We start from the raw sequence: 25,539 nt of genomic DNA on the forward strand, positions 1-25,539 counted from the left end.
GAGAAGTGAAGAGTTATGGCCCGTAAATACAGGGAAAGTGTCTATCAGGTTGTGAATGGAATGAAGTCGCACCGAGGCGTTCGTGGGCAACGAGGGGAGAGGAAAAGACGGGCAGTTTGGATCTGGGGGTCTAAGTTTGCCTGTGCACTGACTGACTAGCACACCCTAGCCCACTGGGGTCCCGGTGTAAGGTTACCACTCAAGGGCAGCGACCAGAATAGATCCCGCCTCGAAGGAGCTGCTATGGCTAACAAGAACCGCACAAATTGATAAGTGTATTTTCAATCGACTTTAGGAATCACTGACATCTGATCTTGGCGGTGAGCATTCATCATCCACTGATACTCGACCTTGGAGAATGCCATGCACGTGATAACGCTCTAATGAATGCCTGGTTATTTGCAGCACCACCGCTTCCGGAGGGTGTACAGGCAGCCAAATTTCCCCATATTTCTCCGGCTCACCCAATCATGCACAGGCCTCGTGGCCCGGATCATCTTCGCTTAACGCCCCGCTTCCCCTGCTGCTCAGCTTCAGGGCAGATGACGCATTGTGCTGAAGGCATAGACTCAAACTTTCTTTGTCCCAGGTGCCTGGCATACGCATTGGAGAGTAAAAGGGGTCTTGTCTTGGAGGGCATATGCGTCCGTGCTGACACCTATTGATTCCGTACCATACGCATTCAATGGTTCACTGGCGACCGTGCAGTTGCCCAGAAGCGGCATATCTTGTTGTTATTGTTTGGCGCTTCATTTCGCGGAAAGTAAATATTGCATTTCCACTACCCCACCATCCGCCACAGCAACGCGCTCCGAGCACGCACGTCGCGAATGAGCCAACAAAGGATAGACGAGATACGTAGGTGTTCCAAACTGTATCAGGGGCGTCGGATCTAGCACGCGCGCACGCGATTTCTAACTTTGGACATCAATGCTACGTATAACTCGTAAAGGTGGAACCAGGGCCCGTGTAAGCTAACCGATGACGTGGCTCTCCCAGTGACGATCCTTCGACGTGGGCAGGGTGAGCCCCTGAATCATGGACAGGCTCGTCTTGAGTTGTTTCACGGAATCGTTCGCTATGAAAGCTATCATAACTCGTCAAATCAGAACACATATAATCCAAGATCCCAAAATCGATCACGTGTAGTCTGTCATAATGTCGTTGATCATGATGCCTCGAGACGTCCTCAGTAGTGCCTCGACCTGCGGTTGTCGTAGATGACTTCCCTTTCCCTCACTCTTTCATTGTCCCAAGGATGGTGGTGATGGGGGTGGTGGTGGTGTTGGTGACGATGCCGTCTGTCCCAGTCATCCTTCCAATCGCGCTCCCACGCAATCTCGCGAACTCGGTCCTTGCGGAATCGCTTAATGTCTTCAGTCAGCTCGACCAGTTGAAGTACATCGTCCTGGACGTTTGTTAGCTTCGTGTACCCTTGCATGTTACTTGTGTGTCAGACTTACGTATTTCAGGTAGCTCATGACGTAGAAAAACATGGGCGTCTCCTCGAACTCATAGCCCATCTGCTGTATGGCCTCCTTGACGACCAGGTCCTTACTGATCTCAGTCCACATGTCCTTGGCAGGAGCAGGTGGCGGCGGAGGCTCAGCATACCGTCTGTCGACAGTACGGTCAATGTCAATCTCAATCTCTCGCTCGCGATCCCACAGTTGTAGGCTGTTGCTCGATTTGCGTGGCTCTCTGGAAGGGGCGCGCGGGGCAGGTGCTGGAGCTGGCATCGCATCTCTCTCTGGGATGAACTTGGTGCGGCGTACGCCACTGTACTTGGACCACTGTGTCTCGGTGCTGCCACCGCCAACGCCATCCATACGCACGCGCTCCGTGCCGGGGGGCACATCAACAATCTCCCAGTCGCGAGTTGCTCCGTGCCACGCTTCGCCCATGCGGCCCCGAGCATCGATCCTGGAGATGTATTCCTGGCCTTCGTCATCGAGGCCCGGGGAGTAGACTGGCGCAGCCGAGTGGGCACGTCGGCGGGAGTCAGAATGCACCACAAGGGAATCGTCGTTGCGCACGCGGCTCCTAGAGCGAGCACGCCCACCAGAGCTACGATAAATGTCCACTTCGGTGCGATTCTTCGAGAGCGATATGTCAATGTCTGTCTCGCGCTCATTGACGCGCTCACGTTGGCGGGGACGGGGCGCTGGCGGTGGGGTGGGAGGTTTGGCCTTGATGGTGCCTATGAGTCTAAGTCAATACGGTTCCCCGTGCTATCATTCGGGAACATACCATGATCAATGTCCCGATAGTGCGTGATGACCTCACGCTCTATGGTAGGTCCCCTAATCCTCTGAGGGGGCTGTTCTTCCTCCGACGATGACGAAGACGACGACGACTCGCGCTGTCTGTCCACGATCCTCGTCCTAATGCGCTGTCTTTCCCTCTCAGGGGAAGGGCTTCGAGGTCGGTCAACATACCGGATCGGCAAAGGGCTCGGCGACCTTTTCCTCTCCACAGATGGACTCCTTCGCCTTTCGCGTTCTCTCTCTCTCTCAATGTATCTTGTTCGTGACCTCGTGCGCTCGTCCACGTCGTGGTGGTGATGATGCCGAGGTGGACTGACACTCCTCGGCCTCCGCACCAGCCTCTGCTCCCTCACGCGGACGGGACTGGGGCTGCGGTGATGTCTGTCAAAGGTCTCAACATCGCGCTGCCGCAGAACCATTGGACCTGCCTCTGCACGGCGAGGCTCATCGCGAAGAAAGGCTGGGGTGCGGGGTTCGCGCATGGGCGGCGGGCTTCGGGTCATGACCCTGTCTCGACGGTCAAACTCGGCAAAGTCGACCTCGGACCGTCGTCCAGGCGCGGAGTAGTAGTCGCGCTCCTCGAACTCTGTCATTCTAGGGCCGCGACCTGCCATGATGGCGGTGGTGTTCAGCTGTCGAGTGGGATGACGGCGGGGTAGCTGAGTGCGGTAGCAATGCTGTTGCTGCTGTGTTGGTACGGCGTGTGTGCTGAGTAAAGGGCAGGGCAAGTCGCTGTCGAAAAGGATCTATGTCAAACACGGAATGCAGGCGCTGGACGACGATGCACCCATCTATAACGGTGAGGGTGAGATTGGGCGCAGCAAGGGCTGACCAAGTCGAGGGCCAGTCGGCTCTGATGTCAGGTGGGGACGGCGGCAGCTGAGGGCAGCCCAACGTGATCAGTGCGCCGGGGTTGCTGCCTCTTTCTCAGTACGTAGTAGTACTCGACTCGACTCCCAGTTCGCAAGTACTCGCATGTGACGAGTGCGAGTGTTCCAGACGTTGCTTGAGGCGATATGACTACTGTCGATGGAGAGAGAACTCAGCGCGCGTCCAGCGACGTCCAAGCGACAGGCCACAGGCGATTCTTTAACCAGTCGCGGGAACAGGGGGTGGAAACCTGAGAAATAACAAGGGACAATGGTCAAAATCACGGACACAAGAAACGCCTCGAAATAGACGTCTCGAGGGGAGTCTGGGGTCTTTGTCTGCCTCACGTCGGCGGATCGCAGAACAATGACGATGATGGCATACAACCAGCCTCAGCACATCGCCCACTTGATGGTCCGGTCATGTCGCTTCTTCGGTAGGCAAGCGGGGTATCCTCTCTCCTGGTTCGTATGCTGGCCATGGTGAAGAAAATGCGTGCATCCAAGTTCCATCAGGCTGCCAAGTTTTGACTGTTGACGCAATTATGCAGCTGCCCAACCACCGGGCTCCAGTCCCTTGCGCGCCTTTTCGCCCAAGGGTAGGCCTGCGACGAGCAACCCAGCCACCGTCCACTGGGGAAAATAAAGGCCATGATTTGCTATTGATTTCTTGTAAAGGTTTCTCTTAGCCGTTGTACTGTCAATTTGGCAAATTGGGGGCTGGTCTCAATTAGTCATGTCTTGTGACTGGCAGCTTGTTCAAGTCATCGACTTACAAGTATCAGCTGCCTCTCGTCGACTTCGGACACTTCGTCCAAACTACCAATTGAACTACCCTACATGCAGCCCCTGAATTTCCCATGTAGCTTTTCTTATTTGGATTTGGACAAAGATGGCATTCATGCTACCCTGATCCTCAAGAATCTACTGTGAGCTTCCTCTCGATGCTGTGTAGTGTGTTACTTTCGCTTCACTTTGTGGTTCATTGAACACCTCGGACTTGAGTCCCACACATGAGCAGCTGGAGTCAATGCCAACAATGAAAAACACAATAACATTATTTCATGCCATCTCCTCTCAATTTGGCATAGCTGCGTGTAACAACGAGAAGCAACGTGCATCAAGTATCAACCGACTAGCGCTGAAGAGAACAGCACGTCAATGTAATTGCACACCACCAGAAGAATACAGCACACACGCTCATTCTCAACTATATGTTTTCCTTGATGCCTGTCTGTATCGTCTCAAGCTTCTCCACCAGCTCGCGGAAAAAGTCCTTCTGAATCTGCTGACCCCAGCTGCCTGTGACTTGACAAGATGGGCTGTTAAATCTGTTAGCTCCATGTCACAAGAAGCATTCTCAAAACATACCTGTGTACTTGACAGTTGGAGAGAAACTGTCCATTAGTGTCCTCACCACTCAGCAACCCATGCACAAGAGCTCGGCTGCCTTCCTCAGTAGACCTCGCCAAGAGCGCCTCGGCATGCTTGGCTCCCGGATCGGCAGCCATCATCTCATGCGCAAGGCCAGACTTGCACCAGCTGGGGTTGGGTGTGTTGATGATGATCGAGCCATTGCTCATTGTTGCCAGCTCGCGCACAGCATAGATGACCAGCAACTTGGTCAGGTTGTAGCGAGTACCCATGACACTGTTTGTCTCGTCATTGAGACGTTCCATAATTGTACCTCGCGTGGACTGAAGCTCTGCGAGAGGCGCGAGAAAGTGCAACGCACTGTTTGGGATGACGAAGCGACATAAATTCCCAGTGCTCTTGCCAGACGCACGCATCTTGGGTGCCAGCAAGAAGTACAAAAGAAACGTGCTGACGACGTTGACATTCAAGGAAGACTCAATGCCCTCGCTGAGCCTCCAGTTGCGCGTCATGATACCGGCGTTGGCGAGGACTCCGTCCAGGCGCTCCAGACCTTGAGCACGGTTGGCGAAACGTTTGACGGAGTCGTAGCTATCCATATCGAGGTGCCAGACTTCAATTGACGTGTCGAGACGACCAGTCTCTGCGAGAAGCTTTGCCTTGGCCTGGAGCCCTTTGGATTCAGTGCGGACAGCCATGATGATCTTCTCAGCCCCAAGGCGGGACAGCCAGACGCAGGACTCGTAACCCAAACCGGTGTTTGCGCCCGTGACGATGAATATTTTCCCGGAGAGGTCAGTGTTCTTCTTCGGTTGGGGCAAAGTGACAAATAGGTTTGAGTAGATGGCGTGGGCTGTGCCACGGACTGCCGAAAGTGTAGCCATTGTTGGCTTGGAGTGGGACTCGGGAGTGAGAGTGTGAGGCTCGAGAGGCAGGTATCGAATAGGGAGATATCAGAGGTAGAACAATTAGATTGCTGTGTTGATGTGTTTTGAATCAAATCTGATTGATGCTAATTTATCAGGTCAGGCTCGGGACTCATAGTTATTTTATATGTTGGGTTTCTTCTCCTGCTCCTAAAGCCCGTCCACGACGAGCCGGAGGTATAAAGTCCATGGCTGTAGCTCCCGGAGAGGGAGTGCCCGATTAGGCAATTCGGTGTGGGGCCCGAGTGAAGGATCCGCGGGCGGAGATAATATCTCCGCCCATCCACCTGTGCCGTGTTTCTTCGCTCTCCGATTCCATGCATTGTCAATTATCTTGTGCGCTTCCAAGTTCGAGGCACGAGAGACCTTCAGGATTCACGAAGCTGAGCGCTGCTCATCATATTTGACGGAAAACTCCCCTCATGGACACCCTGCGCAAGGTCGAGAAGCGGAATAGGCCGCCAGTGTCGTGCGAGCCATGTCGAACGCGGAGGTAAGCGTACATGTACACACTCAAAACTCGGGATTGCGAGTCGCTGACAACGCGCAGACTAAAGTGCGACCGTTCGCTGCCATGTGAATCATGTTCAAAGCGGGACAAGGCTGCTTCTTGCCACTATGCGCCAAACGCGATTCGCTCGACAACGAAGCGTAATGCTGGCAAGCCCAGAAACATGGTGGACAGGTTGGATGATCTGGAAACCCTGTTGTCGAGCCTAGTCCCTGGAGCTCGTCCCCCAAAGACTCATGATTCTGAAAGAATCCAATCGCCAGAGAGCGCTGCCCCAAGTGCAAACAGACTGACCCCCGAAACACCTCACCTCCAACAGTCCGAGGACGGTAATGTCAGCTACATCGATCCCAGCCATTGGCAATCTATACTGGAAGATATCCGAGAGGTTCGAGAGCATTTGTCACCTGGTCAGGTGAAGAACTCTGGCTCCAGTCTACAATCAAATGGAAACATGCACACCAGCTCCGGTGACGATCCGGCTCTATACCTCGGAGCATCCGCGCCTGGCAGCCTCGAAGCTATCTTGGCAACACTGCCCCCACAACCCATCTGTGACAAGCTGGTGTCCGGGTATTTTGGCATGCAGTTCATGGTCCTCGGGATCATTCATCCTGAAAAGTTCCAAGGAGAATACAAAGCCTTCTGGGACTCGCCTGGGACGTCCTCGCCCTTGTGGATCGCGTTACTCTTTGCAATACTGAGCTTCATGGCTGCACTGCGCCTCAGAATTGACGCGCAAGGATTCCGAGCAGGCGGCTTACCTGATCCGAGCATTCTGCAAGGAGCTGCGAAGCAGTGTCTGATTCTGGGTAATTATGCGACTGCAAATGAGCACGCCCTGGAGGCCTTCATCCTCCACATGCAGAGCTACTTCGTGACTCAAGGGGGAAAGCCTTCCATGGGGCTCTGGTTTGAAATGGGTACTGTAATACGACTCGCTTTCCGCATGGGCTGCCACCGCGACCCCGGCAGTCTGACTGGCATCTCGCCGTTTGCCGGCGAAATGCGCCGACGTCTATGGCTGAACATTGTCCAGATTGACGCGCTGCTGTCATTCCAAATGGGACTGCCGAGCATGATACCCGCCCAGTTCTGCGATACTGCCGTGCCGCGAAACCTGGAGCACTCCGATCTGCGTCCAGGCATGGAGGCATTACCCCCTTCCAGACCACTCAAGGAGCGGACGCCTGTGACGTACACCATCGTCAAGTCTGGGATCATGGCTGTGTTCAAGAAGATTGTGTCCCATACGCAGTTGCCCTCTGTCCCCGCGTACGAGGCTACCCTTGAACTTGAACGGGAGATGCGCCTGGCTTACAGCAATGTGCCTGTACTGTACCAGAGATGTAACGTCAGTCAGTCGTTCATGGACTCGTCGGGCGTCATACTCGAGAGGAGCACGATTGAGATCCTCTACCTCAAAGGCATCATCGTCCTGTTGAGAAGGTTCATCACCTATGACATGCAAAGCGATGCCACATATGAGAAATCGCGTCGGGCATGTGTCGAGGCTGCTCTGGACATCCTGGCCCGACATGCCGACATTGATGCAGCCTGCCAGCCAGGAGGGAGACTGTATGAGGACGGATGGATGTTTGACGCGATTCCAAACCATGACTACCTGCTTGCCGCCATGGTCTTGTGCATGCATGTCTCAGTGTATCTAAGCAACCGGGCGCAGACATCTTACCCCGAGTCAGATCTTGCAGAGCGATCACGTCGTGCCCTCGAGAGCTCGGCTCGCATCTGGCAGTTGCAGGGCTCACAGTCCCCGGATGTGCAGATAGCAGCCGAGGCTATCAACGTCATGGTGAAAAAGGTCGCCGAAAAAGAGCATGGCAGTGGCGCAAGCTATCTTTCCTCCTCCTTTGCGAGTATCGCGACGCCTGACACAACAGACGACTTGTCACTGCCTTATGCTGGCACCATGGCGCAAATGATTGATGGAAACGAGGTCATTGACTGGGTACGTGTAAAAGTGACCCGCCCGTCTGTTCGATTGACATTGACTTTCCTTAACAGGCCTTACTCGACCAATATTTCCAGGGGACAGAAGGGGTTGGCCTGGACTTTGAGCTATAGATATCGAGACAGGCCATGAACTTCCCTCATGCGCCTGCTATGTACACTTGAAGAAGATCTTCAACAGCGGATTATTTCACATTCTTCTGATCACACCTCTAGTCCCCTACGCGCTCACGCGGCACAGACGACCGTCCTGTGAGATAAAGGGGTCATTCTCCTGGTTCACAATGGCCCAGCCCTCACTGCCGACAGCCGTGGGCGCCCAGAAGAGATCCCGGGGGTCAATCTTCTTCTTGATTTCCAAAAGCCGGTCATAGTTCTGGCCGTAAAAGGACTCCTGCCACTCGGGATCCATCAGGTCCCCCTCATTGTTGTAGGCACCCGCACCGGGGCTGATGTCCTTGAGACGCTGAGACAGATCACCCGTGAGCTTCTTGTTGGCGGCTGCAATCTCCTCCTCGGTCGCGTTGGCGTCCCACATAACGCCGATGATGTTGAACATCATGGTGTCACGCCAGGCAGGGTTAACGGCGTTGTCGGAGACACCCTCGGGCTTGGGGCCGTTGATGTTGTAGTGCACCAGGAACGCGCCGTCCTCGACGATGCTCCGTACGGTCTTGATCGTCTTGTTGAGAAGCTCAGCGTCTTCCCAGTTCTTCCTGGGCAGTAATCGATTGGCGGTACGGGCAGTGGTACCACCGACGGGCACGGTGGGGAAGTGTTTCTTCCAGGCAGAGTAGAGGTTGTCGTACTCGAAGAATTCGAGCTTGGGGTCAACACCGAGGGCCTCCCACTCGTCGAGAAGAGGCTGGACCAGCTTCTTGAAGTCTCTGAGCGTCATGCCGGGGATCATAAAGGGCTTGCCCCTCCAGGCGTAGCCGCCGTCGGGCAGGCCAGACATTCGGCAGTAGCCATAGGTAGGGTACTCGGCGTACTCGGGGTAACGCGACCAGTAGGCCTCAATGGCCTTCCAAAAGGTCTCGTCGTCGATGCCCATGTCCGTAGTGGTTGTGTCCCAGGCCATGCCCGCCACGGCGATCTTCTCGTGAACGCGGACGGTCATGGAGGTGACAACGCCCCAGGTAGCCGCGCCTCCTCCACGGATAGCCCAGAAGAGATCGGTGTTCTGCGTATCGTCGGCGGTGATGAAACGGCCATCGGGTGTCACAATGTCAACACTGAGGACCTGATCGGCAGCCATGCCATACAGCGAGGAGACAGGGGAGTGACCACCGCCGGGCGTGTAGCCGCCTGTGACGCCGACTGTGCGGCACTCGCCGCCAACGCCAGTGTAGCCGTGCTTCTCGGCAACCTCGTACATCTCGTGCACAAGAACGCCAGCGCCCATCTTGAATGCAGGTCCCTTGTAGCTGCCATCGGCAGACTCGTACTCATCCATCACCTCGATGTCGTTCAGATGGTGTGTCCACAGGGAGAGTGCACCCTTGCCCGTGTTCCTGCCGAGGAAATCATGGCCAGTGTTGCGAACAACGAGTCGGATGTTCCTACTGCGCGCAAAGTTGACGGCCAGCTGAATCTGGGCCACGGTAGTGACGTTAACCGAGTATTCGGGAAACCCGCCAAGAGTACACTCCTCGCCAAGCGCGCCATTCTGGGGCTGACAGGTAGCGCCAGCAAAGAGAGGCGACATGAGTGACGAGGGGTCGTTGACGTGCGTCTCCGTGATGCTCCAGTTGGCGAGGAGGTAGTCGCACACGGCGGCATCGTAGTGCTCCCCGTCGTAGCAAGCAGCCCCGAGAGGAACCGTCTTGATCAGGGCACCGCCAGTGAGGAGGTCAAAGACCTTCCACTCAATCTTCCCAGGATATAGCAGATCCCCGGGCAGACTCTTACATTTGGGGGTAGAGTCAAGGTTCTTGTTGTCATCGAAATGGAAGAGAGAAATGTTGCTCAGTTGCAGGTTGGTCAAGTTGGCGAGCACATTGTCGGTCAACTGCAGGTTCTCAAAGCCGGGCAGTAGGCGAGCGTTTGATGAGATGCTGTCCACAGCAGGCGCAACGGTATCATAGTCGGCGGCTGAGATGGCAAGTCAGTGTTTGTTCGCTATGTTGCGTGGGTACATTCAAGTTGACGGATGCAAGTCTGGTTTGGAGAGGCTCATGGTTCATAGGGGTACAACAAGCAAACAGGGAGAGTCCCGACGTGGGAAACAAGCGGTGGCCAACTGAGACAAAACGTGGGAAAAATGTGGCTGGACTCACAAACAGTTTTGCCGTCGACAACAATGGTCTGGGCGCAGGAAGTAGAAGCAAGGAGCGACAGAGTCGCCACGAGCGTCCATCTCGTTCGCTGGGCAGGCATTTTGAGGGACACAGAGGAAGAATGTTTCCAGCGTATCACCAGGCTGTCGGTCGCAAAGAAAACAAAGTACAATCCGTCTTGCGACGAGCAGTGCTCTCCATCACAGAACAAGGGGACTGGGCTGATATCCCGCGTCGGTGCGGTAATAGCAGCTACAGCCAGGCAGGTCGGAACTGTGCCCCAAAGGTCATTGCCCGATCCTCGAAGCCATCCCCCGAAAATGGTGCCATGCGCGAGCGATTCTCCATCCTTTCCCGAGGGGCCTCTTTTATGCCAATCTTGTCTGTTTTCGTGAGTTCGAGCGACTTGAGTCAGGACTCAGGAGTCGGGACGCACGCAGGCTGCATGTGGGAGATTTGCCCGGGTCAACAAATCATCTTGCCCCGGCAGGTCCCTTGTTCCAAACTTCCAATAGGTTCGGGCCTCAGCAGGCATGATCCGGCAAGTGTTTCTTCTTCGTGGAGTCCGTATGTCGGCAGCTTTCGCCTGTCACGGGTATTGCTAAGACTATTGACGGGAACGAGGTACCTTGAAAGCTTAATTCAACAGCCGTGGTTGGCGCGCGCGCTTCCAAGTTTCACGCTCGACAACTTTTCGTGTTGATCTACTAGTCAAAACGTTGGTGAATTGACCGCCAGTTCATCATACCCTCCAGCTCATCGCCTCAACGAAGCGGCTTCGCGGGACATTTGAAGAAGGTATCATCATCAGCAGCTGCTAAGGAAGATGTCCCTTTTAGCGTTTCATCTTACAGAATCCGCGGAAGATGACCAGTACACGCAAAAAGCACAGCCCTGTCGCGAAGGATCGTGAACCGGGGGACTGGGTGTGGGAATTGCCGGGACAAGAGCGGACTGTCCGCGCGCGAGACGCTCAAGTTGCGCATTCCGTCACCTGTGAGCAGGGAAATATTTAAAATAATGGGCTAAAACCTGCGTACAATTTGTCGAGGCCCGAGGACCGGGGTAAGTGATCGGCAAGCATAAATTAACATTAGAACATAAGCTAAATGTGCGGCACATGTCGCTGACGATGCACTCGGCAGTGATCGACGGTGCGCTGGACTTGGAGCCTGGAGGATACTCCCGGGTCCAAGAGAGTTGGAATAAGCTTCCGCTGAAGAAATTAGCTTCGTATTATCTGCGATGTTCTCGTGGGGATGCGGATATTCCATATTCCCTGGGTAGAAAAGGTGAAGAGACGGCATGACACAGCACATTGTACCAAATTAGGATTGATCGGCCCAGCATAACATCTTGCTATGCTGGCGCTATTCTCGCATACGGATACTTCCACTCAATCTCGTGAGCTGAACTCAATGTCGGGGATCTACAGTTTACAAGTACTTGATAGGCATGGTGGGAAAAAGGTTAAGTTGCACAGGAGTCGGGGGACGTCCGAGCCCGGCTTCCAGGGACCAGAACTGAGAGTCTGGGACGGGACGACCTTCATATTTTCCGCTGAAGAAACTGCCTTGTCATCCGTCTCGTTCTTTTCTGGTTTCGTACGAAGCTCGCAGGGGTTCCTCCTAGGCCCGCTTGTCATCAGGCCGGTGCTCGTTTGGACCGTGTCCTGTCTTAATCAAAAGTTCACATCTCCATTTCCAGTCTCCTCCAGTGTTCTTCCCGTCTTTTGGGTCTCTGACACATTTGTGATCTGATTCTGAACTCCTCTGTGCCTGGCGCCTTTGTGGAAGGCCCAGTCCTCGAAATCACGAGCGAGGGCTGCCATGGACGCCTCGACGATGCTCTCATCACGAGCAGCCGATGACATTGAGCCTGGTCCCTATCCCGATGTCACGAAGATCCCCACGCCGCCTCTGCAAATGACCGCCGTGGCCATCATGTTTGCCCTTCCAGCACTCGCGACAGTCATATTCGGTCTGCGCGTGTACACGAGGGTCACCACTCGGACAGTCGGCATTGGTAAGCTTTGCTGTGCATTCATGTACGTGGAAGTTCAAAATACTAACATAATGCCGCAGATGACTATCTTTGCGGATTGGCACTTGTCTCGGGCATTTTGGTGTCGACAACACTATACATGTGTAAGTGGCCGTGGCCATCATCCAATCTCACCACACCCGACATAGCTGACAAACTGTTTTCAGTCTTCAAGCTCAACTACTACGGCTGGCCAGATGCAGAGGTGCCCGACTTCGATCCAAGTCCCGGCCTGTGGTGGAACTTTTTCGAGCAGCTCTGCTACAACCCCGTCCTCGCCCTCGTCAAGGCCTCGGTTCTCGTCTTCCTTCTACGTCTGGGCGGGCACCACAATACCATGTTCAAGGCCATCTGGACTCTCATGATCGTCAACATATGCCATGCCGTCGCTGCCTTCTTTGGGGCCCTGTTCCAGTGCGTGCCGATCAAGACAAACTGGAACCCTGAGCTGCGAGCTGATCCAAGCACGTTCTGCATCGACAACAGCTTCCACATTATTCAGTCAGCGATTGCCATTACGACGGATATTTTCATATTGGCTCTCCCATTCTGGATCTTCCTTGGTTTGCGGATGCCTCGTGCGCAAAAGTGGGCGGTGCTCTTCGTCTTCGTCATCGGCGCTGTGTAAGTTTCTCCTGTCTTGCCGGGCATTCCTCCTCGCCTTGATTGGAGCTGACCACGACAAATAGCGTTCCCATTGTGGCCATTGTGCGCCTCGTCAATATATACCGTCTCCTCTACCTCAATGAGAGGTCAAAGCATTACAACATCGCCTACGTGTGGACCCCAGTCGAGTGCCACACTGCCATCATGGCCTGCTGCATGCCCGCCCTTCGCCCACTCTTTAGTCGTCTCTGGCCACGTTCCTTCGGCAGCGGCGGCGCCAAAGCTGAAGAATCTCCCTACTCAAATTCACTCGGCAACGTGACATACGGCGGCTCATCCATGGGTGGTAGTCACCAGCCTCGCGATCGATCGGGGGCGACCAAAGGCTTCATGCTCAAGGACATTCACGGCTCTCGGAATAAAACACAGACAGAGATTCGGGATATCTCGCCGTCTGGATCAGAGGAAGAAATCATGACGTATAATGGGATACTGAGGACTACGAATGTAAATGTCAAGTACGAGGAAGCCCAGAGGAACGAGGCGATCGCAATGTCCAACGGGACCAGTAGCAATGACCCAAGGTGGGTAGCATAGATCAACAAATTCTTGCTGGTGAGGGAAAGACGGAGTATACCCACAGTGAGGCTGAATATATCGTAGGATCCTCGATGAGGGAGTTTGCCTGCCAGACGTCTAGACGTTTCCTTACTTGCAGCCCCTTTTCTTCCCCTATTTGTTTTCGCCCCTTCTCACTCTATTGATCTCTAATTGCTTTGCTGATCCTGTATTCATGAGCACAATTGTCAACTTGCGAAACACAGACTTCCCAAACTCACCTCTTCAATCCCTCAGTCACCGTCTCAGAGTCCTGCACGTATACCAGGCGAAACCACCCTGTTTCCAGCGAGTGCTCCTCCTTGGGATGCAAAAAGACGCCGCATCTCTGCAGCTTCGTCGCCAGTGCAAATTCCGGAAATCGTTCCTGCTCCGATAGATATGGCGAGAGGTTGATCCACACAAAGAACCCAGCATTCGTTCCACGCAAGTACTCAATGCCCATCTCGTCAAGACCTCTGGTGACATGTCTGTACGCAGCAGCCAATCTGTGCCGAGAAGTGTTTACAAAGCCTCGACACCATTCCCGGTCAGACAACATGGCCGCACCAATGGAGAGACTCGGGGCAGAAGCGTTGTGAAAGCGCGCTACAGATTCCACGGCTTTGATCACGCTTGGGCTGCGCGAGATGAGAGCGCCAATGCGCAGGCCAGCTGCGCCAAAATCCTTGCTGAGCCCCCATGTGACGTGTAGCAAGCACCGATCGATGTATTTGTCTGTGTCGAGGGACAAGACAGAAGTAAATGGTACTGCCGTCGGCTCGCCGGAGTCAAAGACAGAGCAAGCGTAGATTTCGTCGCTAAAGAGGTGAAGGCGATGCTGATTGCAGAACTTCATAATCTCCACGAGCGTTTCTCTGGGATAGCATTTACCTTGTCTCGTCAGTGCAGCCGTCTTCATCAGATCTCATTACAGTGCTCACTCACCAAGCGGGTTATTAGGGTTGACAATGAATATCGCCTTGACTTTCACCCCTCGCGCTTCACAAGACTGGAGAGCCTCCGCAAACTTCTCGACCACGGTGTCATCAAAGCAGTCCTGTGCCGTTGTGTCGGCATATTCCACCTTGACGCCACTCTTGTTGAAGAAATCGAGATCGAATCGTCCGTACACAGGTCTGCTGGTGAGGAATGCGTTGCCCTTGTCGGCCAGTGCCCATGCCAGGGCGTCATGCATAGCCGAAGCCGAGTTGGAGATCTGGACATCCTGGACATGGATGGGTTTGTAGGGCTTCAGATACTCGTTGAGGTGGGCTACCAGAGCTTGGGGGAAGTCCGGGCCGCCAGCAGTTGCTCCACGGTACAGGAAATCTGTCTTGTGGGTGTGAACCTTTTCCTGTCAGTGTTTGTGCTTGCTTCTGCGAGCGACAGTTATCGACATTCTTCTGAGCGAACTCAACCAGCTCGTCGGTAACAAGGTGCTATGATTGTCAGCCAGTTCAGCAGTCAACGTTGCCAACGCTTACATTCTCGGCCGTGCCAAAGGATATGAGTCCCTCTGGGTTTGTTTGGGGATCGTATGTTTGCTTGGGAGCGAAACGCCATGGGCGGTTCAGGCTTGCGACTGTCGTCCCACCGCGTAGGGACAACAGAGGATCGAGCATGGTCATTGAGAAGCGAAAGGCGTAAGAGAATCAGAAAAGCGTGAATCGAGACAAACAAAAAAGCCAGTGATGCTTCATGTTAGTAAGTGTCCAGTAATCTGGGTAAACGGTGAGTTCTGCGGGGTCGCTGTAGATCGAACGAAACTTGCTCACCTTGAGTTTGCCTCATGCATATAATTGACACAGCACTGAAAAGCCCACATCAGTGTATTGAGAGAATCTTTCCCTGCTTGACATGAGCGTACTTTATATTAACGCATCCGGGCTGAACGCCCGGGTTGAACAATGTCATTCTAACGGGCTTCGAGGTAACTTGACGTGCTTTATGCTCGCATCTCCCACGACGACTGCCTCATTGAAGAATAGGAAGTTTCAGTAACGTGTGAGTGATTACGTTTAAGCCCAGAGTAGCACAAGTGATCTATGGTGTGCTCAAATGCTTACTCGGGAACGTTCGATCCGCAGTCATGCTCACCAAACAAAGGAGCTAAACTCTGTAGCCCCTGAGCATGCAAAAAGGCACCAACCACTATCTCATTAGTGTAGCAACTTGTTGGGAATAGAAGCACAGGTTCATCTCCATAATTTCGCTGCGTACGAGGAATAGTTTCTGCGTGCTGAAATGGCGACGTCACGGCACGTGCACTTGGACTTGATCTACCTTATCCAGCCAGCAAGAGCTCAGGCACGGCTCACCCTATCTCAGCTTCATCTCACCATCATCGATCCCATCTTCTTGACCTGAGTCACCATCCAGAGTACCGCGAATTTCTGCAATTTGAAACTGTGCGCGTAGTTAGCACTGTGCTCCGTTGACGCGCTTACCAGGCCCGATCCGAGGGCCAACGCGACCTTTCCTCTTCACATCTTCACATCCTCAGCTTCGATCGATTGCTGCCAAATCAGGGATCGATCACGTAGTTCCTCTGAGAGCTTTCTATTCTTCTCTTCATTATCTTCAACTGCAATTCGCCACTATTCTTTGACCTCCTACGTTCAGCTCTCACGCGTCGACATTTGTGTTCCGCCTTCAATATGTTCTACAGCCATGAGAGTATGAACCACTCACGCGCCTCGAATCGTTTCCATCTTTTTACTGACGCGCCTGCATAGTACTCACGAACCCCCTTTATGGCGTGTCCACTATCTGGTTCGTGCCCCCATTGTGGCGTACCGCTTTGTCCACAGCACTGACCACGTCCAGGATGGTAGCCACGGTGGGCAAGTTCAACTCTCGCAGCAGCAAGGTCAACCGCAAGTCCATTCAAGAGGTCAACGTCCCCAAAGCCTGCGAGACAATCATCAACCCCGGAGTGCCCCTTGCTCTGCGTCTGCAGGGCAACCTCCTCTATGGCGTGTCCCGCGTCTTCTCGCAGCAGTGCGGCTATGTCCTCTCGGACTGCGAGAGGACTCAGACAGAGATGTTGTCCTATCTCGGAGCAATGAACCAGAGTGAGCTTGACCCCAAAGCGGGTCAAACAAAGTGAGTCGAATTGCCCCCCTTTTTTCTTGTCGAACAAAGGCAGCCTATTAACGGACAAAAGGCGCCAGAACATTGTCTTGGCCGACGATCCAAACTTTGACCCCGTTGCGTCCATTCTCCAATTCGACATGAAATTATTTTGGGATGCAGACCAGATCTTCGGGACTCAGGATGATACTCAGAAGCTGTCCAACGTGACGCCCTTGGGAAGCCAGGACATGAGCTTCAGGCTGCCTGCTTCATCTCACTCGGGCAGTTATCTCCTTCCACCTGATCTCGGCTTCGATACTCCACTCAACGGTGCACACTTGCCCTCGCATCGCATCGACGAAGACCTCGATCCCTTTGGCGGCTCTGGACTCGAGATTGATGAGAACGGCAACGTTCTTGGCTTCATCGAAAACACTCGCGCTGAGCTGCCACCTCTCCACCTGATGGGGGAAGACGAAGCAAATACCATGCACCATCAGCTCCTCGATGCCGGCGCAGACTTTCAGATGACAAAGGATCGAGGCGAGCCCAATGTGCTCATCATGGGAGAGCAGCCTCTCCCATCAGATGCGGAAGGCTTTCCGGCGGCCACCAAATCGAACAAGCGTCCCAACTCTGCTCTCCCTCCCAGTTCGGAACTTGACCGTCTATCCAACGCTGCACCTAACAAACGCCGCCGCGCCAAGAGATCCAAGAAAATGCCTACTCTGTGGGACGACGAGACGCAGATCTCGCGCATCGACCTCAAGTCCTGGCAGACGGACTACCTCGCCCGCATGGAAGCTGAGCGTGCAGAAGAAGAAATCAAGCGTCTGCGTCGCGGACCGACCGCGGCACAGTCCAAAGCATACGCGGAGCACCTCGTCTGGGGCCGCGGCCTGTTTGACTGCGGTGCGCCCCTGCATCCTGAACTCGACGGGCCAAACGGCGTGCGAGGTCCACTGGCAGACATGTTCTCCGGTCGAGCTCTGAAAGCGCTGTGCTACGGAGAAAAGGCCGTCGAGAGAGCCGAGCATCGTGCTGCCAAAAACTCGTCCAAGCGTCGCCACGAGGACGCCTTTCCAGGAGAGTAGGAGTCTCCCCGAAACGTGCGCCAGAACACCCAAGACGACGATGACTTTGAGACAGAGCATCCCCGCAACCAAGACGCCATTGAGAAGGGTATGGAACATCCTCCTTCCATGGGCGATCAGCACTCCTCCATGGTGGCGCCCTGGTCTCGTCCTGGCTCCGCCGTGCCCCCAGGCTCGAGCATCCGCGGCTCAGCACAGAAGGGACTTCTGAGTCGTCCCGTCAGCCGCACAGGCAGCGCCATTGCGCCCATTGAGCGCCACTCTGATCTTCACCTGCCAAGCGACGACTTTGGCGGCTTTGGTTCTCTGCCAGCTGCGTTCTCCGACCCCCATGAAGACATTGAGCTCAACGGGGAGTCTCAGCCGGCCAAGTTTGTCGATGCCGATGTGCTCGACTGGGTCAAGACCACGGCCGCCGCGCACACGCCCGATTCGCGTGGTCGCCAATGGTTCGATTTCGAAAACGCCATCAACTCCCAGAAGCAGGGGTCCAAGCAGGTGGCGGCCCAGGCGTTCCTCAACATCCTGACGTTGGCCACGCGGGCGAAGATCGTGCTGCAGCAGGAAGGTGTGGAAGAAATGGAGCCGTTTGGCGCTATTCGCGTTGGTGTCGCGATGGGTTGATGAGTGAATCTGGGATCAGGCTTCTTATGGTGTTTGTGAATTCTGGCGTTTTTGATCTTGTTTCATTTGGTTGCGTTATTTGGGTCATGGTAACAGGACACGTACAGTTCGGGGATATTTCGAGATTTGGCTTGGGGTCAGTGCGAAAGAGGACGCCATTACGTGGGACGTCAACCAGGGTCTGATAATTCAGGGGGGACAGTGGGCGTGGCACGTCATGAACGGGAGCAGTAGCTATCATCAGTCATTATTAAGTAAGCTATTCGTAGTCATCATTATCTGCGCCCTCGCGGTCCTCAAACACCATGTACTCTTTCTCTCCGTCATCATCTGCCGTGCAAGTCTCCCATGCTGCCTTGACACTTGCCAAAGCGGCATCATTAAAGGCGAGATCGAGAGGTAGCGTTGGCAGCGTCACAACATTGGAATCTGAGGGGCGAGACACGCGTTGATGGTGGGTATATGACAGTCGATACAGTATTTCGGGCACTTGCGCCTCGCCTACGGCTCCAAGAAGCGAGGACAGCGCGTTGTCGAGCAGGGACTTCGCATTTGGCTGTGGCATAGTGCTGAGGTAGATGACGCCTGTATCTCGTTAGCTTGCGGCTCGCTCAGGGGATGATGCAGCTTGAATGAGAGATGAGGGTGTGTATCAGGTTGTCAGAGTGTTAATCGTCATTGGGATCAGACAATGTAGATAAGTATTCGTATTCATTTGAATCATCATAACACGGGATGCAGGAAGAGACAAGGGAATTAGATGGTACTCACATTGTCCTTTGGGGCATTCGCCCGTCTCACTGGAGTGAACCATGGCGTAAATAGGGTACTCCGAAGCCGTGCCGTCAGGTGTTTTCGCGTAGCCGGCAGGGAATGCAACCACCGCGACGACTGGTGATGGGGCACCTTCGACAGTGGCGTCGAACAGCGATGAGAGGTCAGAGTGGACAACAGCTGTGAGTCTGGCAAGCGACATGGTAGGTGTATCGACGTCGGTCTCTTTCACGAGGAACCTAGTCTTGACATCAATGTCATTCGACAAACTCACGTCAATCCGCTGCTCACTCGCGCGAGCAGACTTGATGCCTGTACCGAGCATGTACACGGCGCCTCCCACCGCGAGAGCTCGACAGCCAACTTGCGCAACCTCACTCAGCCCACCCCACTTTGGGACGACAGCCGCAAACCCAGCACCAAAGAGACCCATGGATGACATGTGCTGATGAATGCTCCGCAGCCCATCCTTCACTGTGATATTCCCATCGAGGCTCAGAGTCAATGTGATAATGTCTGCCTGCAGGCGTTCATCAAGCTTGAACTCTTGCGCCAGGAACGTGCGCAGCGGAAGGTCGGCATGGGGCGTCCAGGTCTCGCGGTGAGGCGGGGCATCGTAGTCGAGAACGAACTTGAGAAACTTCATCAAGGACCGCTTCGACTTGGCGGGGATGCTGGTGTTGGAGAAGACATCTTCTCGTGTGGACGGTATCCTGTTGAGCGACGCGTTGTCGGGCTCGTAGATGTAGAAGGAGCCTACAGCGAGGAACTCGATCTGCCGAAACGCCTTGGACGAGACGAGCTGACTCAACAGCTCGCTCTTGGTGTGAATAATCTGCGGCGCCAGAGCAATGCTGTACGCGCGCGGGAACGAGAGCCCGCCCTCGGCCTTTGTCACCTCAACATTCCCCGTCGCGGCGGCCCATTCATCGACTTCTTGCAGCGAGAAGGCGGCTTCATTGCCACCGTAGTAGGTGTTGGCATCCACGTGCAGAATGTTCTTCCCCGAGCGGGAGAGGGCTCTTTCAGCTGCGCGTCAGTCAGATTTGCACCACATCGCGCGTCCGCTCAAAAGTATGACTAGCAAGCATTGAGGGACTTTTGGAAATGGGTGAGCTTACAGGGCGAGAAGGGATTGTTGAAGCCCAGTGCCGCTGATGACTACATCCCACTCCGTTTCTGCGAGGGATTCCATGTTGTGTGGTATAAGGGTAGAAACCGAAGGGAAGGAAAAACACGCCGATAGTCAGGTATGCTCTTGGAGAATTTCGAAGTGGGGAGGTGCATCTGGGCACGTGAGCTTGGTGGTCTGTGCGCCCGTACCTTCATCTCACGTCGCACCGGCCACCAAATTTCTACCCTCACCAACCGCCCATCACAACGCGAAATGTCCAATTGTTGGCACGACGCGTATCATTCGGATTCAGTTCTGGATGATACAAATGGGCGGGAGATGAAGTATTGTCTGCCGGTATCTACTGCCCTAGATTTCACGATTTGAAAGGGTGGTTCGAATGGCTTGACACATTTCTGTGCCACACAAACGTCGCGTCCCGTGTCTACTGCGCTGCTAAGTCCACGTTTGAATGTACTGTACTATTATTGCCAGTGCGCGTCTGTTCTTTAGTGAGGTAGCTAGTTCACAGACGCGGAATCCCGCTTGTATCACATCAGATACGGCATCGATTGGGGTATCATTTCATTCTGGGCCTACGGCTGCCCTGCTGCTATGGCGTCTGCGAAGCCCTTCCACCTTGCCGACGTCCACTGTAGCATGTCCTTTGAGGTGAGAATCTTGCTAGACAGATTGGTCCCACCATGCTTCGACATTGTGACGAACTTGGTGACACCATCTGTGCAGTCCACCACAATGGTCAAACTCTCATCGCACAATACCTCCTCCGAGGCATCAGGGTCAACCAACAGCCAATACCGTCCCTCTGTGGGTCGATCTGTTTCCTTTCCAGTAAAAACCACCGCTGTGCAGGCAATTGGGTTGCCTTTGATGCTCAGTGGCCTCGGGCTCGGCCTTGAGCAGACGACGGCCTCCTTGTCTGGGTCGAAGCGCGCCTGCGGGATCTTGGTGTCTTTCAGTGCAGCCAGTGCAGCCGCCCATGCCGCGTCAAACGGGTTTCCGTCGAACGAGATGAAGTAAATGTCAATGTACAGCACCCAGTATGCCACGACTACCCGCTCCGTCGGTTGATCCTGCTCCATGGCATCGTTGTCGACTGGGATCGCATCGCTCGGTCTGTCGTACCATATCCGTAGATCATCTGGGTTCAGAATTTTGGAGCTGTGCAAGAGGGAGTACACGCGTGTGCTCAGTGTCTGTGCAAGAGTTGTCGGAGGGCCGCCAGGCATGAATTGGGGTGCTGATCCTGTAGCGAGCTCGATGTTGGGCACGAGTAGGTCATAGTCCTTGAGCTCGGTTTCGGTGTTGTCGGCGCGATAGTTGGGGATTTGCGACGTGAGAATGGTCTCGCCTCGCACACCACAGATCACTGTGGTATCCCCCATGCGTACGACAGCGCTGCCGTGGGCATGGCTCAAGCTGGCGAGGTTGACGGATGGTGTGCGGACTTGGTTTGGCGAGCGCCCATTGCTGCGAGAAGGAGCGTGGGCAGTCCCCACGGGAGGGTCGAGGTTGGCGAGCAAATAAGGATGGGGGGAGACTTTGGCAAAAGTGTTTCTTGAGAGACCGACGGCGGGAGCCATTATGATTGCGTTACAGAAGGCGTGGTTGAGTCCAGAGCAAACTCAGTTGCACTTGGAGAAAAAGTGATGGTGCAGCCTCGCGATCGAGTGGCACCAATCAGGTGGAGCGGGGCATGTAAGGCTGATGATCCAAAATGCAATCGAAGACTTGACGTCCTTGAAGTTGAGAGTAGAGTGTCTGCCCTGAATCTCGCTCAAGTTTCACGCTTTTACATTCATGCAGAGCTCTAAATTTCAGCTCAACTAAATCGACCCTGTGAAGTACCATGGGAAAGGTGCACCTGAATTTCCAACGAGACTCCAAAAAATAGTTTGAATTGAATACCCTACATGTGGATAGCTAGCAAAGGTAGGTACATAATTTACATTTGCGAGGTGAATATGTGAAATCTTCCGTATCTTACAAAACTTTGGCCCCTTAGAGAAATGCTCTTCAGTGTTAGGCACGGGAACATTCTCTGCCACTGATGAAGCAGGCAAAAAGCAAGCACCACGTCCACGATTGTCCTCATGGACAGTAATCAACAAGACTATGAAATCAGCAAAATGAATGCCCACTGCTGGAATTGAACCAACGACCTCATCATTACTAGTGATGCGCTCTACCTCTGAGCTAAGAGGGCCAAGTGAATATCTGATGGTGATTTGCCACCGGATTCGCTGGATAATTCGCTCATTATGCAGCTTATAAGCCTGACCATAAAATTTGTCGACAAGTTTTGGTGGTGCGGGGCGCCGCTGCTGGTGGGCCGTGGGCGTCTCTGAACTCAGGGGTTCTTGGTTCATCCGCTCAGAACTTTCTCCTGGCGCACATGCAACGCGCAGGGTACATGTGGTCTTCATCAAATAAAACATGGAATATTCAACGAGGGCATTTTGAGTATTCAATTGTTGGTAGCGTCGTCGACACGGGTATCACTTCCATCTAGACCTTCTCATCATCCATCTTCTCCTCGCCCTTCATGACACCCTCCTTGGTGGTAGGCGTCGCTGTGCCACTGAGAGCGGGCTCGCCCTCGACCACCGGAGTGTCCTTGCTCTTCATGCCGAGCATTGTCCTCGTCACCTTGGTCAGCGTCACACGGCTCTCCCGCAGAGGGTAGATGACAATGGCAATGAAGGTGCAGAAGATCCAGATGACGCCAACAATCACCCATCCAGTGAAGAACTTCTTGCTGAAGATGTATCCCGAGCCATAGAGTGGCATGGGCCACAGAACCAGGAATGATATCGCCCTACAATTGTTAGTCAGCTTGAGCATTGAATAGTCCAGGACCATGGAGAACTTACAAGAGGACTGTTGTCACGCTCGCAATCTTGAGAGCTCTGGTCAGCTTCTTCCTCTCTGCCACCCAGTCTGCCTCCTGGGCACGTTCCAACTCGCGCACAGCCTCGGGGCTCAGCCCTGCATTCTTGATGATGTCGTGGTCATCTGATTGGCGAATGGCCAGCATGGACTGCCAGTCGTACTTGTCCAGTCCGAAAATAAGAGTGAAGATCGGAACAAAGACGAGGGGCGAGAGCAGCGCAGTGACATTGCCCGCCAACATTGGGTCGTTGGATCCGGTGCACGCGACATCGAGGGTCCCACAGGTCTTGCTGGCGGTTACGAGCCAGGCGATAATGGCGCAGATGAACCCCAGGATAGGAGAGAGGGTCGCAGCCCACTTGTTCTGTCCCTTCCACATCAGTGTCAGTGTGGCGGGGATGACAGCCGCCGAGATCAGGACACCCATCAAAAGGTACAAGTAGCCCATGGAGATGCCATTGTACCAGAGTCCGACGGAAATGAGGCATATGATGACGGCGTATGCGACCATGGCCATGTGCGACATCCACACGAGCTTCTTGCCTGTGGCGCTGGGATTGATGTACGCACGATAGACATCGTAGGTGGCAATCGACGAGACGGCGATGAGTTCCGCGTTGAAAGACGAAGTGACAGCCAGGTAGACCATGATCAGGGTGGCACCGGCGCCGCCCTTGCCCAGCAGAGCCACCGCGGCGTAGGGGAGGGCCAGACCAGCCGACACATCGGCGTCCGTCATGCGATCCGGGTATGTAGGGAAAATGGGATTCGACTCGAGGGCCAGAGCCGAAAGACCGAGAGTGGTCGCTGTCAACCAAGGAATGGCAAACCAAGCCAAGCCACCAATGATATAGCCAGGCAGAGCGTGAACCGGATGCGCAGCAATCGCCTTTTGAGAGTAGGATGCATCCAGGAAGACGGTGCCAAAGTTACCAACAATGTTGATCACAAAGAAGGTGATGCCGCCAGTCGAGCGCATGGTCAAGTAGCTTCCGTCCTTGTTTCCCTCCACCGGGTGCCTGGTAGCGGCCTCGACAAGGAGGTCGTACACAGCGCCAGGGCTGCCGAGATGCTCCGATGTCGAGTAGGCCGTGAGAGCAAACGTGATGATGATGATCAAGACAACAGCACCATGGATGTAGTCCGTGATGAATGTTGCCTTGATACCACCAATGAATGTGTAGGCCACGACGGGAATGGGCATGAGGAAAATGGCCGCTACACCGTGCATCCCTGTCAGGGCGTTGATCGTGGCAGCACCTCCGGCGATGAGCATGAGGGAGACGAGCACATTGGTGACCAGGCCAAAGAAGATGAAGGTGAAATGCGCAGGGGCGCCGTAGCGAGCACGGATGGCCTCCAAGAAAGTATGCGCATTCGGGGCGCGCTTCTTGAGGGTGATGGCGAGCGTCGCAAACAAGATGATCTGCACGGTTGCGCCAGAGGCATACCTGCGGATTGTGAGTATGCGGCCTCCATGGCTATGCAAGAGACATGCTCACCAGAAGGGTCCCGAAACACCATATCGGTAGCAGACACCGGTGCTTTGCAACAAGGTCGCAGCCCATGTCCACGATGACACGACAGCTGCCGCGACGAGACCAGACTTGACCGATCGGCCCGCAGTTGTGAACATCTCCGAAGTCTGGACTTCATTGTTGAATCGTTTGAGGATATATGTAAGGGTGATCATGAATACAGCAAAGGCAGCTCCAACGCCAAGGACGACGCCATAACCGACGCCCTGGGACAGAGCTGGGCCAACAGCAGCTGACGGCATCTTAACTGTTGAATCTCAATGGGCAGGTGATCTCGAATGAAAACGTGGGAGCTGTCCATGCCACGAGGTTGCAGGTGGCACCTTGATATACATGTTCAGCAGCACCCTGCAGATGGTTCCCTCAGTTGCATGTCGCTGCATGCCGAGAAGATAGAGATCATCGAGCTACAAGTTACAACCGCCGCTATCAATGATAAGAGCTGTTGAACGGGACGTAATTAGTCGGTTACGAAATGTCCGAGACCCTTGAGCCCACACCATAGGTAATCATACCGTCCCACAGTCGGGGACCAGCTGGGGTAACTTGGAAGTTGGAGGGATGGCTCTCCCCAGGTCTCCAATCTTATCAGGAAAGCCACTATCAGCCAGCCGATACTGTGGCCCCCAAGTGTTCATCTTACGTTTGCGCCATGCGAATATGCGCACTTCAATGTCGGACGTGGCATTCGATTCTACTCATGCTCCTGTCTTTGGTCGGAAGTCCCCGATATACGTGGAAGCTTTGGCGAGCAGTCTTTTCATGACACTCACGAACCGATAAGACTATCCGCGATATGCGTGATAGACTTGCGAGTGCCGCTGACGGGCTGCATGGCGAAATCCATGGAGTACTGATAAGGCATCTGGGGATGATGTCGCGGCAATGAGACGCGGCCAATCAGCGCGCGATTGTCAATGTCCGTTATCAGAGACGCACGGGCCACATTTGGCAGACAACT

At 54.2% G+C, this 25,539-nt stretch overlaps 10 protein-coding genes and 1 non-coding gene across 11 annotated transcripts; 3 read left to right on the plus strand and 8 right to left on the minus strand.

Moving 5' to 3' along the window:
• Positions 1 to 927: 927 nt before the first annotated feature.
• On the minus strand, positions 928 to 3,219 carry F5Z01DRAFT_202335 (uncharacterized protein). The gene is made up of 3 exons (XM_046258101.1): positions 2,251 to 3,219; positions 1,464 to 2,200; positions 928 to 1,408 (listed from the first exon to the last, which is right to left on the minus strand). The coding sequence occupies exons 1-3, from the start codon at positions 2,879 to 2,881 to the stop codon at positions 1,190 to 1,192; spliced, it is 1,587 nt and encodes a 528-aa protein (XP_046122485.1). The 5' UTR covers positions 2,882 to 3,219; the 3' UTR covers positions 928 to 1,189.
• A 1,127-nt stretch (positions 3,220 to 4,346) lies between these two features.
• On the minus strand, positions 4,347 to 5,497 carry F5Z01DRAFT_733162 (uncharacterized protein; the record flags this gene model as incomplete). The annotated part of the gene is made up of 2 exons (XM_046266735.1): positions 4,508 to 5,497; positions 4,347 to 4,458 (listed from the first exon to the last, which is right to left on the minus strand). The coding sequence occupies exons 1-2, from the start codon at positions 5,392 to 5,394 to the stop codon at positions 4,347 to 4,349; spliced, it is 999 nt and encodes a 332-aa protein (XP_046122486.1). The 5' UTR covers positions 5,395 to 5,497.
• A 262-nt stretch (positions 5,498 to 5,759) lies between these two features.
• Positions 5,760 to 8,095, plus strand: F5Z01DRAFT_202367 (uncharacterized protein). Its single transcript, XM_046258102.1, has 2 exons — positions 5,760 to 5,929; positions 5,987 to 8,095. The coding sequence occupies exons 1-2, from the start codon at positions 5,859 to 5,861 to the stop codon at positions 8,049 to 8,051; spliced, it is 2,136 nt and encodes a 711-aa protein (XP_046122487.1). The 5' UTR covers positions 5,760 to 5,858; the 3' UTR covers positions 8,052 to 8,095.
• Positions 8,096 to 8,138: 43 nt separating this feature from the next.
• F5Z01DRAFT_670274 (uncharacterized protein) lies at positions 8,139 to 10,297 on the minus strand (the record flags this gene model as incomplete). The annotated part of the gene is made up of 2 exons (XM_046264535.1): positions 8,139 to 10,012; positions 10,198 to 10,297. The coding sequence occupies 2 exons, from the start codon at positions 10,295 to 10,297 to the stop codon at positions 8,139 to 8,141; spliced, it is 1,974 nt and encodes a 657-aa protein (XP_046122488.1).
• A 1,729-nt stretch (positions 10,298 to 12,026) lies between these two features.
• Positions 12,027 to 13,443, plus strand: F5Z01DRAFT_670275 (uncharacterized protein; the record flags this gene model as incomplete). Its single annotated transcript, XM_046264536.1, has 4 exons — positions 12,027 to 12,222; positions 12,282 to 12,344; positions 12,408 to 12,864; positions 12,930 to 13,443. 4 exons carry the CDS (start codon positions 12,027 to 12,029, stop codon positions 13,441 to 13,443), a joined length of 1,230 nt encoding a protein of 409 aa, XP_046122489.1.
• Positions 13,444 to 13,681: 238 nt separating this feature from the next.
• Positions 13,682 to 15,068, minus strand: F5Z01DRAFT_670276 (pyridoxal phosphate-dependent transferase; the record flags this gene model as incomplete). Its single annotated transcript, XM_046264537.1, has 4 exons — positions 13,682 to 14,337; positions 14,392 to 14,794; positions 14,844 to 14,885; positions 14,931 to 15,068. The coding sequence occupies 4 exons, from the start codon at positions 15,066 to 15,068 to the stop codon at positions 13,682 to 13,684; spliced, it is 1,239 nt and encodes a 412-aa protein (XP_046122490.1).
• A 675-nt stretch (positions 15,069 to 15,743) lies between these two features.
• Positions 15,744 to 18,239, plus strand: F5Z01DRAFT_746859 (Rec8 like protein-domain-containing protein; the record flags this gene model as incomplete). The annotated part of the gene is made up of 6 exons (XM_046266963.1): positions 15,744 to 16,122; positions 16,182 to 16,218; positions 16,273 to 16,551; positions 16,613 to 17,611; positions 17,640 to 17,703; positions 17,736 to 18,239. The coding sequence occupies exons 1-6, from the start codon at positions 16,104 to 16,106 to the stop codon at positions 18,237 to 18,239; spliced, it is 1,902 nt and encodes a 633-aa protein (XP_046122491.1). The 5' UTR covers positions 15,744 to 16,103.
• A 259-nt stretch (positions 18,240 to 18,498) lies between these two features.
• F5Z01DRAFT_670279 (rab protein geranylgeranyltransferase component A) lies at positions 18,499 to 20,208 on the minus strand (the record flags this gene model as incomplete). The annotated part of the gene is made up of 3 exons (XM_046264538.1): positions 18,499 to 18,824; positions 19,011 to 20,035; positions 20,135 to 20,208. The coding sequence occupies 3 exons, from the start codon at positions 20,206 to 20,208 to the stop codon at positions 18,499 to 18,501; spliced, it is 1,425 nt and encodes a 474-aa protein (XP_046122492.1).
• A 178-nt stretch (positions 20,209 to 20,386) lies between these two features.
• F5Z01DRAFT_643629 (ribosomal protein S5 domain 2-type protein) lies at positions 20,387 to 22,069 on the minus strand. Its single transcript, XM_046262729.1, has one exon. The coding sequence runs from the start codon at positions 21,729 to 21,731 to the stop codon at positions 20,724 to 20,726; it is 1,008 nt and encodes a 335-aa protein (XP_046122493.1). The 5' UTR covers positions 21,732 to 22,069; the 3' UTR covers positions 20,387 to 20,723.
• Positions 22,070 to 22,282: 213 nt separating this feature from the next.
• On the minus strand, positions 22,283 to 22,354 carry F5Z01DRAFT_t16. The gene has a single exon. It is a non-coding gene; the product is annotated as a tRNA-Thr (tRNA).
• A 195-nt stretch (positions 22,355 to 22,549) lies between these two features.
• F5Z01DRAFT_202609 (urea active transporter) lies at positions 22,550 to 25,054 on the minus strand. Its single transcript, XM_046258105.1, has 3 exons — positions 24,543 to 25,054; positions 23,022 to 24,491; positions 22,550 to 22,966 (listed from the first exon to the last, which is right to left on the minus strand). The coding sequence occupies exons 1-3, from the start codon at positions 24,818 to 24,820 to the stop codon at positions 22,657 to 22,659; spliced, it is 2,058 nt and encodes a 685-aa protein (XP_046122494.1). The 5' UTR covers positions 24,821 to 25,054; the 3' UTR covers positions 22,550 to 22,656.
• Positions 25,055 to 25,539: the final 485 nt, after the last annotated feature.

This window comes from Emericellopsis atlantica, assembly GCF_019669845.1.
Source record: "Emericellopsis atlantica unplaced genomic scaffold F5Z01scaffold_2, whole genome shotgun sequence".
NCBI lineage: Eukaryota > Fungi > Ascomycota > Sordariomycetes > Hypocreales > Bionectriaceae > Emericellopsis > Emericellopsis atlantica.

What these genes read in the sequence shown, in the direction of transcription:
- F5Z01DRAFT_202335 (XM_046258101.1), bottom strand. Translation starts at nt 2,881, where the DNA reads ATGGCAGGTCGCGGCCCTAGAATGACAGAGTTCGAGGAGCGCGACTAC. An exon ending in CTATCGGGACATTGATCATG is followed by an intron (nt 2,201 to 2,250) that starts GTATGTTCCCGA and finishes TTAGACTCATAG; the next exon opens with GCACCATCAAGGCCAAACCT. An exon ending in TCATGAGCTACCTGAAATAC is followed by an intron (nt 1,409 to 1,463) that starts GTAAGTCTGACA and finishes ACAAACGTCCAG; the next exon opens with GACGATGTACTTCAACTGGT.
- F5Z01DRAFT_202367 (XM_046258102.1), top strand. Translation starts at nt 5,859, where the DNA reads ATGGACACCCTGCGCAAGGTCGAGAAGCGGAATAGGCCGCCAGTGTCG. An exon ending in GAGCCATGTCGAACGCGGAG is followed by an intron (nt 5,930 to 5,986) that starts GTAAGCGTACAT and finishes GACAACGCGCAG; the next exon opens with ACTAAAGTGCGACCGTTCGC.
- F5Z01DRAFT_643629 (XM_046262729.1), bottom strand. Translation starts at nt 21,731, where the DNA reads ATGGCTCCCGCCGTCGGTCTCTCAAGAAACACTTTTGCCAAAGTCTCC.
- F5Z01DRAFT_202609 (XM_046258105.1), bottom strand. Translation starts at nt 24,820, where the DNA reads ATGCCGTCAGCTGCTGTTGGCCCAGCTCTGTCCCAGGGCGTCGGTTAT. An exon ending in GGTGTTTCGGGACCCTTCTG is followed by an intron (nt 24,492 to 24,542) that starts GTGAGCATGTCT and finishes CACAATCCGCAG; the next exon opens with GTATGCCTCTGGCGCAACCG. An exon ending in AGCGTGACAACAGTCCTCTT is followed by an intron (nt 22,967 to 23,021) that starts GTAAGTTCTCCA and finishes TAACAATTGTAG; the next exon opens with GGCGATATCATTCCTGGTTC.